At 36.3% G+C, this 16965-nt stretch overlaps 1 protein-coding gene across 2 annotated transcripts in view; it reads left to right on the top strand.

Moving 5' to 3' along the window:
- The window catches only part of CUNH8orf74 (chromosome unknown C8orf74 homolog), a 32267-nt gene that overhangs the window by 1223 nt on the left and 14079 nt on the right, over positions 1 to 16965 (top strand). The window contains exons 2-3 of one of the 2 annotated variants that reach the window (XM_039323536.1): positions 1982 to 2174; positions 5075 to 5149. In XM_039323536.1, coding sequence (XP_039179470.1) covers positions 1982 to 2174; positions 5075 to 5149 — 268 coding nt within the window. The remainder of the gene's footprint in view (positions 1 to 1981; positions 2175 to 5074; positions 5150 to 16965) is intronic. The other variant, XM_039323537.1, reaches the window with a different exon arrangement.

Here is a 16965-nt window from a genome sequence, read left to right as displayed (position 1 = left end):
TTGTTTTGGTTTAGCTTTTTTTCCCCAAAAATCACAATGATAAAAATATAATTATACTGCAACAACATCATTGGGAGGGAAATGACAAATTGCTTTTAAGCAATTCCAGTTTGATTATGACTTTGATGGTGAATATTATATATATATTTAAAAACTGATTATTATTGTCCATAATCTGTAGTGGTCCAATTTAAGCAGAATCAAACTAATGAATTAGGATTTTGGCAGTATTTTCCAATTTGATTATTTATTTATAAAGTGCATTAATCCATAGTATCTTTGTTAAATACTGTGTTGTGTGATCCCAGCAATTGTGTTTTGCAAAGCAATATTTATGGTGGATTATAAGGTCTCTATGGTTGAATTTTATAGCTTAAATATTAAAAGTTAATCTAGTTCACTTCTCTGATTTATGCAGGATCTACAATTCAGAATGCACTTCCACATCTCTTAAATCTTTTTCAGGCTGAATTCTTCTACAAATCACTTAGTTACGTCAAATTGAATATAAACCTATTCCTCTTCTTGAAGACCACAATAGCCTCCAGCCCTTAGACAAAGCCTTGACAGTGTCAATTGGTTGAAGTAGAATTGAGATATACAACCAATGATACCTGACCCTGTGTTGATGGATGATCTCACCTAGTGGCTTTATGTAGATATTAAATAGGAGGGATGAGATCATTGACCCTTTGGCACTTCACAAGTCATCGCCTTAGGCTTGACTTCCCTCCTCTGTCAACAGTGATAACCCAGCAGGCAGACCAGCAGAAAGTCCAGCAAGTAGTCCAGTAGATAGCCCTATAGGCAAACCTGGTAGCTGGTCAATAGATAATCTTCCAAAATAAACTGACCAGGTGGGACCTTGACTGTAAATGCAGAAGTCCAGTGCTCAAACTATAAGGGGCAAACACTCTTTTCATTGCAGCAGTACCATACATCTTCTCTTGATGAAGCTTTGGTACTTTACAGCCACCAGTTGTCCTGCTGCGATAACTGCAGCCATTTCACTCCAATCTTTAAAATGGGGACTTTCAAACAGACCTTTTCTCATGCTGTGCCAGAGTGAGTGCATCCATCATGGGATATTTTTCAAGTCAAAGATCTGTCTCTTTACTATAAGCTGACCTATAAATCTCCTATTCTATGTCACAGTATATTATCTTACATTGGCCCTGCATCAAACATCAGCTCCTGAACAGAGTATGTTTCAATTTCAAAACCACCTTCAAGACTCCATACACTATTTTAATAAAACTCATCACCCACTGACTAAAGGAACCCAAGCACATATCACTACCATTCATGCCACCAATAACAACCACTTCTCCAGGGTTTAATTAAAAAAAAAAAAAAAAAAAGCTCTGCAGAGTCACAGGAAAGTTGAGTTTTAAGAATGCTTTTCCTAATACCATTTTGAAACCTGAAATTTATGTTCTTACATTTCAACAGCATCTCTAGTCCCTGAGCTAAGGTTATATGGGCTAGTTAGCAAACCATGATTGGTTTAAGGCAATATCTGAACTCAACTAGATTTAAGCCTGCTTAATTTTGTGCTGGATGAGGGACCCTATTACAATATTGTCTCTTCACAAACAAGCCATAGCTATAAAAAAATAAGTTAGAATAATGCAGCATCAGTAGCTATTACTCATGATAGCTATAGGACATTCCCATATAATGATTTTTCACATTTTATAACATCATTGGTTTGATGATATAAAAGCTGTTTTCATTGCTAATATATTGGTACAACAAGGACTGATTGAAATGGAAGGTGCTATAAGTCATCAGAGTGGAAATAGCCACATAGGAGCTGTTGCATTTGTAAGCTTCTCAGAGCAAACTAGTTGGCTTCTTTTTGGGATAGAACGCTGGGCAAATTTGATCCTGCATATTGGTCTATGATTTTTTTAAATTCTTCCATAATATGAAGCAGTGCCACATATTAACAGCTTTTCTTGCTTGGTGTTTTTTTCAGCAGAAGCTTGGTCGCCTGTATCTAAGAGATTTGCTGGGGTGGAAGGAGTTTGATGAAATTCAGGAAGTACGTCAGAGTATCAAACTTGATGCCCATTACTATAGCCTGGTGTTTGCTGCTAACAAAGGTTTATGCTGGCAAGCTGTAGCTGAAGTGGGAAAATTGACAGGGGAGCTATTGGAGGAAACCCAAGGTAAGCCAAGATTGCATTTGTTACAAAAAAAGTACCACTGCAATAGTTTCAGCTGTAAAGGAAACATTTGGGCTGACCTGAGTCAACTTTGCACCTCCTTTTATAGGCAACAAATGTGTAGTCTTTATAGGCTAAGGATTGTTTGTGGAATATATCAGTGTCTGATATGGAGCTTCTTGCTAGCAGGCAAATAGTATTTCTTGCAGATGCTCCACTTCACCATTGTTTCTTTTAATTTACCATTGTTTCTGCTTGTCATGCTGTTGTTTGTAGTCAGTTTGTGTGATCTTCTTGCAGCAGCTAAATGGTCCACTGTTTCTTCAGCTTCTTTGCAGAAGCGGTATTTGCTGACTTTTGCTATCTTCTCAGTTCTGGCTTTGTACACACTTGTTCTTAGGGCTTGGTCTTGTGTAGCCAGAATTAGTCCCTCTGTCTTTTTTTTTTCTCCAGCTCTTAGCCATTGTCAGCCATCTGCATTGTTTGTTAGTTTTTTTTTTATTTGTCATGTAATACTTTGCCTTGCCATGTCTCTTTCCTATGCTTCATTTGGTCTTTCTTGAAGATCACTGTTCTGTCTGGTAATCAGTAAATCTTTATAGTGTACTAAGCTCCAATACCCTTTTTCCTTCTTCAACTGTCCAGTGTACTTGCAATATTCTATGCCCTCCTATGATCCTTGGCAAATAGAATTTGTCAACATCTCTGCATGGATGAAAGACATGATTCATTGTCATTATTTTTCTCATCTTCCAATCCAGGATTTTTAATTCTACTTGAATCCATTTCACTATTCCAACTGTGTATTCAGTGACTAGAATTGCCTGGGTGTTAATGTCCTGATGGTATTTTCTCTACTGAGTTTGCGCTCTGAGATCTTCATGGTCATGATGTATTCTTTTCTAACCTTCTTCTTGACTTCAGTGTACTTAATATGTTCAGCTTCAAGAATGCCCATGTATCTGTAGGGATCTTCATCCAGACTTGATGTAATTTCCATAGGGCATATTGATAGATTATACCTACTCCATAGAAATGAGGCAGAGGTTTGCTTCAAGTCAAACATACTGTCAAAGAAAATCATGCATTGACTGATTAAGAAAAAGACAGCTATGACAAGCATTGCTGTAACTTAAAATTTGAACTTACTGAATGTGCAGAAAACAAAATATGAATAACTGAAATAATGTAATAAAAACAAGAACAGAATGCTTGCAAGAAAACCCATTACAGTCAATTTCTACAAAAGATTGAGGGATTTGGGGTGGTGGTTAAAGTACTGGCCTAGAAATCAGGAGACTGTGTTCTAGTCTCACCTTAGTCACGAAAATCAGCCAAGTTATTTTGGGCCAGTCACTCTCTCCCGGCCCAACCATCTCACAGGGTGGTGGTTGTGGGAAAAATTGGAGGAGGAAGGAGTATTAGGTATGTTTGCCTTGGGTTATTTATAAAAATTATAAAGGAGATAGAGAGAGAGAGAGAGAGATAGATAAATAGAGAGAGAGAGATGAGAGATAAAATCTGACAATGGCTTGAACCTGGAACATTAAATAAACAAACGGAAGGCTTGATTTTGGTTGCTCAAGAGCAAGCTATTCAAACTAATACAACCAAGAAACTACAGAAATTATGCACAACAATGTAACATACTTGCCAAAATGATTCACTGGAACATCTATAAAAATTATCATGTGCCAGTACTGAAAAACTGGTGGAAACAGAGAACTGAAAAAGTCATCAAAATGAGCAGATTAAAATATCATGTGATTTCCAAATACTAATTGATAAAGTCTTCGATCATAACACATCAGATTTAACTGTGGCTGAAAAGTGTGGATAATTGATATGGCAATACCAGAAGATAGTAGAAGACCAATAATTGAAAAAAATCACAAAGTATTGAAATCTGAAAATCAGAATTGAATGATTTAAAAAAATGAAATATTTTTTATTGGAGAAAAAAATGGCCACACTGCTTGGCTCTGAACATATACAAGCTGATACATTACAACATCCTAGGTTCTTGAGAAGAACTTGATGTGTACGAAGGCCAATACTAAGAACTGATGTTTCAAATTTTTGTGTATATAATAATAATTCTATAATAACTTCTTACTGGTCTTAATACCATTTTTGATTGTTACATGATTGATTGAATAGTATTTAGAAATTGACCATCTTTTGCCCTATATTGAGACTGTTGGCAGTATACATTAAAACAACAAAATAACAATCAACAAAGTTTGTTTCAACAGAAATAATCCCTAAATAGAATATGGCAGAAGTCCTACTATTTGTATTTTGAAAATTAACAACAGCTGAGTCTGGGACTGAAGAGAGCACAAAAGTTCTTAGAGGTGGCTGCATACAGCATTTGAGCTCCCAATTGCTCATCAGAGTGATTAAGGGCAATTTGAGTATTGTAAACAGGGAGGAGATCCAGATGACCTCACACCACTCACTGCTTGTGGATTCTATTTTGTTTGCTCATGAGGCTTAGTGTAAAGACAAAAAGGATTGCCACTTTGTTCTGCTTTTGAGCCACTGAGAACAGTTAACATGCAGAAAACTGATAATTATCCTATAGTTACTCATTTCTATTGCAATTGTAGTGAAACCTGAAGCAAGGCAATACCATAAATATTATATAAAATATATTAAGTAGAATTGATTGATTGATTGATTGATTGACTTACTTACTGACTGACTGATTATGTACCATCAGGTCAGTGTTAAATGATGATAGTGATAACACAGATAGACCTTCTCCAGAATTAATTTGTTCCCAATTTGGTGCCACAAGTCCCCCAGTGTATACCCATTGCCATTAGTCCATCAACCTTGCTTCTGTTTCTGCTTCTGTTTCTAATTCTGCCTCTTTTCCTCTTCCTCATTTTTTTCAGTTTCCCTCAAAAGTCCAACTGTCACTTCAGCAGAATGTCACAGGAGAAACTACTGCCTGTATGATTCTAATACTTGTAAGCTATAGAAATTACTCTGCATCTAAATATCGCTTCCAATAATTTCATGGCTACGCTACTAAGTGCTAGTCTGCAGTGTATTTTTTTTCTAGTTCCTTTATTATTGATAGTAGAACCTAAAAAGCAAAAGCTACCTACCACTTTGATATTTTTATTTTCAAGCATAAGGCTCATTGCTGTATCTGTTGTCATTAGCATTATTTTCTTTATATTTAATCCGGGTCCCATTTTTCATTATGTTATTCTATGATATTCTATTATTTCTGCTTGGGGTTTTTAATATTAATGTATTTCACTTAACTTTAATAAGGATGTTCCTTCAGTGCAAATTTCTTTTGACCTAAGGTCATTAGGGACTCTTCTCATATGTTCTCCTGACAACATTCTTAATTTGGGTTACACGTTTATTAGTCCACATTTCATGATTCATTCAAAGAAACCAAACGTGACCACTTCATTGTACATTTTTCTTTTCAAGGTACGCCTTTTTGTTCTTTAACTTATCAGCGTGTTTTGATTAGATCTATCTAGGTTCCTTAGTCATTTTCTGATGCTTGTGATACTGTATTGGCTGTCTTTTATTTTCACTGGCCTTCATTTGATTTAGAAACTCCTGACAATGGCCACTGCAGTTGGCTTTTTGACTCTAGTCTTTGCAAAGTTTTAAAAATAATCCCCCATCAGTGACTATCTCCGGATATATGAAATGTTTAAACTGCTGACATTCAAACATTTGGACATTAGAATGGAAATATAAAAAGGACACAGGTAGTAAGGATTTTTTTTCATATAGCTCTTATCCATTTATTTTCAAGCCAAACAATGTTCTTAGCAAAATTTAAATTCTAGACAGCTTTTTGTTTCAGTCTATCTCTTTATTTCTCTTAATTCCCATTACTAGATCTTAGGACTCTGGAAGATATATGGTGTCAAAAATTGAAATGCTCCAGGCATTTACTTCTATTCAGGACCTATATATTGCTTTTATTGCTAAATTGTTCATTAAGACGTCTCCAGGTATGAAATTAATGGTAACCAAGTAGCTTCAGAGGTTCCCTATATTACATGCATTTTACTTCTTTTTGGTTATTTCTTTTTTTCTGCTGTTCTTCACTAGACAAGTCAGTGGTTGTTGAAGGGGGGGGGGTGTTTGCAGAATTTCTGAGATTCGTGTAATGTCACTTTCTTTTTTTTAAATCTTTGCATGTGTCAGTTTGTTCTAGTTTTTGTTCATTGTCTTCTCTTTTGTTTTTGTAGAAAATTATTGAGCAAGGTTGATCCCTTTCAATTTTTTTTTTTTGTAATTTGCCAGTAAATAATCTGATTGGCCCATTTGAATCATTTTTTTTTGTGTGTGTGAGGCATTCTACTCATTCAGCACTGTTAAGGCAAACTATTAGTCATTGGTGCTGCTGGATTAGCCTCTAACATTGTATTTCATCTTCATCACCTTTTTTTCTTGTCCCATTTCTTTTATTTCTTAAGAATGTCTGCTGCCAGTGTGAAATTTGGAGTTTTTTTATTAATGAGAGACACTGTAAAGCCATAAGAAATTTGCCACTTTTATCTACTGCACATATAAAGAATTCAACCATTTCTTATCACTGACACAGTCAAGTAGTTAATTCCTGTCTCTTGTATCTTGTTTGGACTATTAGTAATTTGTTAGCAGTCCTTCCTGACTGTGCTTTCTGCGTTTCTTTGAGATCCAGACTAGAGCAATTTGTGTGGCCCTTCACCTTTCCCAATTTATTTCTCTTTCTTCCGCCTGCCAATCTTTGTGTTGGCTGGGTCTTTGGAAGTCTTGCCAAGACTTACTGTTTGCTGATGCCAACTTTCTGAATGGGGCATACAGAAAGATCACTTACTTGAACTGTACATTTGTAAATTATGTTCCTATATGCTTAGTTCTATTCTGTAATCAGGATTTCTACATGTCAGAATGGTTGCCTCATGTTTTCAAAGTACATTTGGAATGCACATTTCCTAAGATTTGGAAAGGTCTTTAAAATTCTTCTTCATTCACAATCTTTATGAAGTTGGAATGATTTTTGACATCAGTTTAAATTATAGTAGTGCAGTTGTACACTATGTTGTGATTTTTACTGTTATTTATTTAGCATATCTATTTTAAAAACATATAGGATCTTTTTATTCAATTAGAGTAATATAGTGTACCCATTAAGCACTGTAATTCTGGATAGCTTAAAAACAGCAATAAGTAAGTAAATGAATAAATATTACCAGCAAAAAAAAAAAAATATTAGTTTCCAAACTCTCAGTACTCTTCTCCCCAAAAGCAACAAACAGCTTTACTGGAGCCCAACCATGCCCTGACACAATGCTTATGGGAAGAGCCAGAAGCCAGTTTTTCAAGGCTTTGAGGATAGGAAAGAAGAGACATGCTGCCTAGGCCTAACTAGATAGCAACATAAAGTAAGGGATAGGGAGCATGCCCACCCTAACTGACCTGGTGGAACAGTATTAAGTATAAATACATACCAAATAAAAATACTATCTACCTTGGCACTATAAAGGCAGCAATCTTAAAAAAGAGACGCAGGATCCCCCATTTACAAAGTAGGTTGACGCCATGTAGTGATCTGGGTCATAGTTAGGCAATCCTGGCTCCACCCTATCCCATGATGATATCTCAATTGGCATGTGGGTCAATCTTACACAAGCCCAAACTCAGATTTGTAATTTGCATAGTATCTTGATTTCCAGTGACCTTATTTTGGGAGGCAGAGACATTGTGCTTGTCAATTTTTGAAATAAATAAATACCAAATTTGTCTATGTAGACATTTTTAGTGTGGCATTTTATATCAGCTGACCTAGCTTGTATATGTGAGTCATTTAGTTCAAGGTGACTTTGTTGTCCCTTCAGTTTGTGCCAATCCCTTTGTACCTTTTTCATTTGAGATGTTTGTTTCTTGTTTGGACTCCATCTGCAACCACAGCAGCACACTTGATGACTTTCAGCCCAACCTATCTCACAGAATTGTGGAAAAAAATAAGAAGATAGAGCAATATGTATGTGCCTTAAGTTCCTGAACAAAGATGGAATAAAGATACATTTATGTGTGTGTGCCAGAGAAGGGGCTCATAAAGCAATAAAAATATCCAGGCCTTTCTTCATGTACCTTAAAGTTATTGCTTGTATTAATAGCTACTTAATGAGCCAATTCTTGCTGCTGGATGAGGATAGAGTGAGGAATTATGAGACTGGCTGGAAAACTGTTATGACATGTTGAAAATGAAGATCATGTAACCACGACAACAGTCTGAAACAGCCACAACTTCCCCAAATTTCATTTTCTCAAGAGTCATGGATCCTGGATTTTGGACTCTACATTAGCCCATTTGAAGTACCTTCATTCAAAAATTGCCACCCAGTTAAAGATCATGACAACAAGATTTTTAATAGTACACAGATAAGAACATAAGGATCTTTTTTTGTGTTATCACAGTTTAGTATGGTTTATTCCATGTCCTTATAAAGAGTGAAAGAAGTAAAGACAAATTGAAACAGTGAAAGCATGACAACTAAAGCCATTAAAATATTGCTACTGGTGTCTTTGGATGATTTGTTTTATGTGATCATGTGTACTGGCTGATACATAGTACTGAACTGTGGGTTTTTTTTCCAGCTTTAAAACCTGGCTCCTGCTTTTAAAAATCTTCTGGGATTACTCCTGTTTTTTATGTATTTTATATTGCATATATTGTACATTTGTAATAAAGGCAAAAAAATCCTTGCAGTGCCCCCCCCCTTCCATGTCTAAGTGTGTGTGCATGTATGTGCATGACTAGTTATTTGGATATTAACTTTTTAAATCAGCTTTGCATGGGTTTTAATAGAAAAATGAATAATAACAATAACATAATAACCAAGAAACTAGTACTTTAGAAGCCTAACAATTTATGATGTATCAGCTTTCAAGGATTTGCTTACGAAAGTTTATGCCATAATAAACTGCTTGTCTTTAAGGACATGACTGATTAATATTACTGTAACTAATTAATCAAGTCATATTTCTAGAAACGACAGTCTGATAACAATAATAATAAGAAAAAAACTTGGCTAGTGCTTAGAAAATCTGTGCATTGATAAAATGTCCATCTGTCTATTGCAAAGGACACACTGCTTGGATCTGCACATACAATATACTGTACTACGCTGATACATTATGACATCCTAGGCTTTTAGGAAGAACTTGATGCCCATGAAGGGTAACACCAGCTAAAGAACTGACAGCTGTGACTTCACATTGTTGTGTACAGATAATAATAATGTCTTCTAAGTTTGGCCAACTGCTTTGTTGATCTTTTCCTGCTTAATTTTCATAACAGCCTGGATGAGTAGCTAATTTGTGCATAAATCTGTGTCACAACTCCCTCTTGTGGCTGGGATAGAGCAGGATTTTACTTTAAAAACTGAAAATAAAAAAGTACTTTTTAAAATAATCAGTACTGATAAACTTATTCATTCCCCAGAAATTATTTGCATGAAGATGAAGGGATTTTGTGTACCAACTCACACAACTTTTTAAACACAGGTTTAGAAAAAAAGATAGTTGCTGTGATTACTGCAGTGTACAAAAAAAAAACCCTTGTATTGTAGTTTAAAGTGATATCCTGCTTATATAACAAACTGTGGTAATAGCTAGGCTCCCACGACAGTTTTAATTATAAACTAATAAAATTTAGCCAATGGACATGTTATATACCAACTCGATCTGTATCCAGCCAGACCTATGATATCATAACTATGCATGAACATAGTGGACATAGACTCAAGGTTTGTTGACTTCCTCTCCTCTCCTCTCCCTTCTCCTTCCCTCCCCTCCTCTTCCCTCCTCTCCTACTTATAGCAATTATTTTAGATTGTAAGCCTATCAGGGTGGAAACTGTGAGGTATCATCTCTATTGAAGCTTCTTTATAAACAGTAAAAACAATAATAAAATTATCTCAGGAGAAGGCCTAATTTTAGAAACACGTATGTGGTAATATACACATGTGTGGGTCCTATGTGCATGCAAGACATCCTTCAACCATTATTTGCAACCAGCATAATGAATATTAGAACAGGGATTACTGCATACACACACACACACACACACACACACACACACACACACACAACACACACACATCCCACCCCAGCCAATCTGTGGACTTAGAGAAGACAGTTAATAAGGGAAATCAATTGGACAGTTTGAATGGTTGCATTGATCAAGTAGCTTGTAGTGGATCAGAATTGTCAGCAATGTACACTGTTTATTAGAACAAGGTGGATTTATTAGTGACTTCTTGTCTGGGCCTTTTGTTTTGCGAAGAAGAGATATTAAATGAGGTGACTACTTCCTATTGAAAAAAGTTAAATCAGAATCTATAGTATATGTTTGAAAAATAGGTCAGGTCTGTTTGTCTGAATTCTCCTTTATGCAAATACCCATAATGAGTATCTATACAGAAATTTAGCACGTATAGTAAATATACTCACCTGAAGCCCAGCTTTGCCTCAATATGCTTGCCTTCAATATACAGGGATTTGTATTTTTTTGAACATCAGACTATTGAATTATAATCACGCCCACCTACAACCTGTAATAGCACAGCCCTGACACAGGCTATATCCCCACTTGTACTCACCCTTGTATAAACATCTCCAGGCATTTTTTTTTCCCCTAGGTCACCAAGATCTTGCTTTCATTTTCTCCCCAACTTGAGACAGCTTACCTGTATGTCATCCTTAGCAGTACTGATGCTAAAGTAATGTTTTTCTTCTTATTCTGACACTATCCAATATAGCCTCAAAGTCTATAAAATCTGTTGAGCTTTGTTATCTCAGTGAGTTCATGTAACAAGAATCCAGTGGTTAGTTGATATCAGCTACTTCAGAAGAGCACTAAATTCATACTTGAGAAGAGCTGAACCAGAAGAAAAGAAGCCTGAACATCAGCTGACAGAAATATGAGGACTGGGCACTGTAGTGTGAAACAACAGAGGAGACATCTCTTCCACTTCACAGTGAAGCCCACCCTCTTGTCCCACTCCTTCCAGCATTATTATTTGATTGCTTTGGGGGCTAATTCAAAGCCAAATCTCTGAGCCAGAAATTAACTCAGAGACCCAGCGACCATAGCAAGACAACCAAGTCTGAAAGAGAATTGGATTCTACTATTGCCTAAAGCAAAATAACCCTCAAATCAGTGTCCAGGGGCCAAATTGGCAAAAGATATACAAGTCTAAATCGGCCAGTAGGTACAGGCTGATTGCAATACCAAGTGATCATCACTAATAGAAGTGTATTCATAGCAGAAACTAAGAAGAGATAAGGGGAAACAACACTACTTTAAAAACAGTACAGGTAATTCTTAACCTACAACCATTCATTTAGTGACCATTCAAAGTTGCAACAGCACTGAAAAAAGTGATTTATGAACATTTTTCACAAATGCACAAATACAATCATTACAGCATCTCCATGGTCACATGATCAAAATTCTCATGCTTGACATCTGGTTCATATTTATGACAGTTGTAGTATCCCAGGATCACGTGATCACCTTTTGCAACCTTCTGACAAGCAAAATCAATGGGGAAGCTAAATTCAATTTACAACTGTTTTATTAACTGAACAACTGCAGTGATTCTCTTAGCAAGGGAAGAAAGGTGGTCAAATGGGTCAAAATGCACTTAACAACTGTCTCACTTAGCTATAGAAAGTTTGGCATCAATTGTGGTCATAAGTCGAGAATGCCTGTATGAACAGCTCAAGGCTCCCCCAGGTATGGGTTGGAGATTAGATGAGCCAATGTCATGAGGGGGGACATTGAGGTTGTCAAGGGGATGTTTGTGTTGTACTTAAGTGCAAGTTGAGGAAAGGGTCTCACTCCACTCTGGAGTACAAATTGTGTCACATCAGACACAATTACCATAATCATTTCTTTTAATCTGATTTTACTGTAACTATATAGCCTGATGAAGGATTTAATGAATCTGAAAGCCTGAAAATATTAAAAAAGATTGGCCTAAAAAAAAGTATTGACTCTTGGGAATTCTTTGAGTCCTTTTCAATTTAACATTGTAAAGGATGAATGGGGAGTATTAATGCAGTAAGGCATTTTTTCTTAAGTGAGCAGTTCAAATCCAATTTTATGTCTATGGATCCCATAATCAGTTTGTTGGTAGCAGCAGCATACTTGGCAAAGGGAAATACTGACAGGTAGCAATGGGAAAATCTGTAAAATTCATTTTATTCAATTTCTCAGTTCAAAAAAATATGTAATCTAATGCATTTTGTATAACTTCCTAATGCATGCATTTCCCCAATATTAATATGTATATTTATGCACACTTTCTCTCCTCAGTGCAGTTTGAAGGTACTTTTTGTTATCTAATGCACATTTTTCAAATGTTCTTTAAAGTTGGAAAGTAGGTTGTTAAATATGGGAAAAAAGATTTTTGTTTCAAATCATTGGCTCCTGGCTTTGCTAGCAAAATCCTTGGGTTGCTGAACCAATTCGGTTCTCAAATCATAGCACTTCACTTGAGCTCCACGTGACTTTGTGTAAGCAGATTTTTGATTGGCTATTCATTCCCAAAGCAACTGTGAGATGAAAAAAGAATGGGGATAAGTACATTGTATTGATTAGTAATAGGTCAGGAGAAGACACAGGTCATCTTAGCATGAGTTCATAGAAAGGCAACATGGGAATCATTACAAGGTTTTCTGAAATTGCTTCTGAGAATGAGAAAGAAGATGAAAATACCGTTGATGTAGAAGTCGCCCTTTGAACAAAAAATAAAAACAGAAAGGGAATTCCCATGTCAACTAGTTAATGTAACATATTGTTTGAGTCAGTTCCTGGGGATATCAATAGCATGCATATAAAAGAGAAGATCACCACATATCTGGCCAGTAACGGTCTAAAAAATAAATGTGACTGGTGCTCTGTGGAAGACTCTCTTTCTCCATTGTTTGATTTATAGTAAGTCAGTGGTTCTCAACCTATACAACTTTATTTATTTATAAAATATATTAGCCGCCCATCTTACTTCGTTGTATTTGGTAACAACTTTATGATGTGTGGACCAACTCCCAGAATTCTTCTTGCTGGGGAATTCTGGAAATTGAAGTCCACACATTAGTTAAAATTGCTAAAAGTGAGTAACACTGATTAATATCCCAAAGGTGCTTTTTTCAAAAAAAAAAACAAAACAAAAACACCAACCCATGACCTTGATAACTGAGAAACTCCATAGATAACACTGATTAAGTAAAACTGAATATAATTTAAATGTATTGGAAACAGTTTCCAATCAGAATCTAAATTAAGTTCCCCCCCTCCTTAAAACAACTAGGTTAGGGTTTTGAAGAAGTCGTCTTCCTAGTTGCTCTACTATTTGTTTCACGTATCTCCCTCAGCTTTTATCATTGGTGAGGGATGCCAGAGGAAAGTTAGTTCAGCTAAATCTGTTCTTCCCACTATTTTTTCAGACTAGTTCCTACAAGATATTTGAATTTCTAACCCCTAGCCTATTTCTGGTTCAGTTTTGATATCTATTTATTCAGTCCCATTAATAACTTGGCATTTAACATGCAGATGCATGCATTTTTTCCAAGTTGCCTTAGGCTGTGTACTGTATCTTTTGATAAATATACAAATTTTCCCTAACCTCCAAATCCTAAGAGGATTGTGTATTGCTTGTATCTTCTCCCCCCTCCTCTCTTCCATTGGTTTTGCCCCTGTGTTGCTGCCAAGAAGCAAATTACAGCTAATCAAGCCACCCTTGTTTGCTTATGAGATAATACCTTCTTCAGTTCACGCCATCAAGGTGTGGCATATGTTTACTCAGCCCAGGTTTTAAGAAGTGATGGACTTCAGAGGCTTCTCAGCTGTGTCTTGTGGTGAATCATATCACTGAAGACTGTCAACTCTGATTTTTGGACCTTGATGTCCAAAGTACAACTGAACTCCTGTTTTGGGGAAACTTCTATCAGCCTCCTTCAAATTGATGTCTTGCAAGTGTGTTGACACTGTTATACCCTAGCCATACTAGATACTGGTAGGAGGATGGCAGTAGTCTGGGGAAGGCCACCATGTGAGATTCTTCTTGTGTTCCAATTCATTTAAACTCCAATTAACATGATAATAATCCACCCACATAGAAATCTCAGATGAAACAGATTAGCCTGCTATCAATGATAGGTTATCCCCATATTACTGTGATGGTGTCTAGGTGGAGAGGTTAGAGCCTGCCATTGCCACATTGCATTTCACAGTATTCCTCTTTTATCTGCCCCACCTCTCTGCATACATGCATGCACACACCTACACACAAGCAGGCCCAATACTTTGATATTTGCACCATTAAATAATTCTGGGCAATTGCTACATGAGAGTGACAGCTATTTATAGAGGCAAATTGGCACAGCTACAGTGTTCCCATGAGAAGTTAGTTTTTTTTTTTTATTGTTTGGGCAATGGAGGGGAAGGAGGCTCCAAGACCCCTTGCTGCGACCAGAAATTAATTGATGGACAGTGTGCTGAACTCAATCCACTTTAGCTGTTGTTTATTTTATTTTATTTTATTTTATTTTATTTTATTTATTAAATTTCTCTGCCACCCATCTCCCCTATAAGGTGACTCTGGAGGGCTTATGAGCCACAAGCCATTCAATCAATTTTTGAGAAATCAAAATATAGACTGTCTAATACAGATTTCAGATATTCTGAACAAATTTTTATTTTGTGGATTTAAACAAATTCATTCCTTCATTTGAAGAAAACTTAAATATGAAGTCTAGCTGGGTTAAAGCAAGGACTCAACTAATCCAGCAATCTGTATTTATTTTATAGCTCTTAGAGAGGTCTTTCATCCCTCAACCAAGCTGTTGTTGTGACTTTAGAAAAATTTGGAGAAGTTGAAATGTCTTTGTTAAAAAATAACTTCATTTAGAAAAAAATCGTGCACATTGGCTTCATGGTGTAGATGATTGGTGAAGATGTTGAACTGAATGTTTGTCCAGACTGAAAAATAAATAAGACAATTCACTGCACCTAGAAACAAGCATGACTCTGAGAAGGCCAGGCTCCTTTATTGTTTAGCCATTAAGTTATAGCTGACAAAATCAGTGCAGGTTAAGGGATGGGATTGTCTGATGTCAAAAAAATTCATTTGCCACATAATGCTCATCTCAGAAAAATTAAATATGTATTTTTGTAGGTTATTTATTTATTTAAGATATTTAAATATAATTAATACTGTAACCTATTTTGAAACCAGTAAAGTACTGTGGCCAATATTTGAGACTTTTTCTTCTGTTCCAATCTGCGTATAATAAGAAAATGCATATTTTGAATTTTACTGAAGAGAAATTGTTTTAGATTATCTGCTATGGTCCAGTCTCATTCTCCTTACTCCCTCATTTATCATGAAAAGCACAATCCTGCTGCTTCCACATATTCAGCAAATAGTTGAGAGAGACAGGATCATACCAATTATTTGTACCTTGTGATATTGGCATGCTTTTTTTGGTAAACCTCAATAGCTGCTTATTACTGAGGCAGTACGTGTGTGAGTATGTTTTTTCCATAAAAGCAGGACTCCTGATGGCCCAAGTACAAAGCTGCATATGAGTATATGTGATACATTTGTTGATATAGTGCTGCATCCCCTTGGGGATTGATGTAGTCTCCTGATACAAAATAGGTAAAGCCTCATCAAGTCTTAATGCACCTATTTAGCATCTTTTCCTCTTATAAAATGAACCCCCCTCATCCCATCCCTTACTGCTTTGTTCTGAGAGTATAAAATGGGTTTTGGAGGCCATGAGTGGTTCATGTATTACCTACCTACCCTCTTATCTATTTTATGATGATCTTATTTATCTGGTCACAAGGCAAGCTGAAGCAGTAGGGGAAAAAAAGTAGTTCTTTCCTAACATTGCCAAAACATTGGTCTTTTGTTCTTCTGCCTGCTTTTACAATTTACAATGGATGAGAAGACTGAAGAGGCAGAATGCGCCAGCAGTTAATCTCCAGAAATAGAACTTGGCAAGGGAAAAAAACAAACAAAAATCCATTTTGGCTTAAGCATGAAAACTTTACAAATGTAAGACAACATTTTGCAGGGATTAAAAAACACATTGATGGGGGTTTTTTTGATGCACAGCTGTGTAGTGATCCACCACCCAAACACAGGCTTAATTGGCTTAGGGCCAAATAAGATGTTACACATAGTTGTGTGTAGTAGTCCTCAGCAGCCTTTCCTTTCAAATCAAAACTAGTTTGGAAAGATATGATTGAAACATGAGGAATGGGGGCTTACTCCAGGAGGCATAGTGCTGGCACTCCTAAACTTTGGTGCCCTAGGCTAGTACCTATTCAGCCTTAGCTTAAAGCTGACTCTACCTGCACCCATTAACCAGAACATTCATGAAAATACCATGTTTCATTATTTTTTTTCATCATAGGTTTAATGGTCCTTTTTCAAGATAGGGCGATGCCTAAGGAGTAGGAATAATAAGAGCTATTTTCTTAATTTTAAGCTCCAGCCAAACACCCATTAGTAGAATCTTGTCTCTAAGATGGGAAATGTGAAAGCTTGTTTGTTTGCATTGATCTGTAGAGTCTCAGACCTACACTTGAAAATAAATGTGTACAAGGGAGAGGTGAAATAAGGGGCATCACCCTGCCACAGAGTGTGTTGCAAAATCACACTTGGGTGTCCTTCAAGTGCTGCAAGTAGTACCTTCCACAGATGCACTGCCCTTACTTGCCTTTTGCCCTACTGAAAGC

The sequence above is a fragment of the Crotalus tigris genome, unplaced genomic scaffold, assembly GCF_016545835.1.
Source record: "Crotalus tigris isolate CLP2741 ecotype Arizona unplaced genomic scaffold, ASM1654583v1 scf7180000024277.1505481, whole genome shotgun sequence".
NCBI classification, from domain to species: domain Eukaryota; kingdom Metazoa; phylum Chordata; class Lepidosauria; order Squamata; family Viperidae; genus Crotalus; species Crotalus tigris.
The sequence above is the reverse complement of the archived record's forward strand: the minus strand, read 5'-3'. Positions and strand labels throughout refer to the sequence as shown.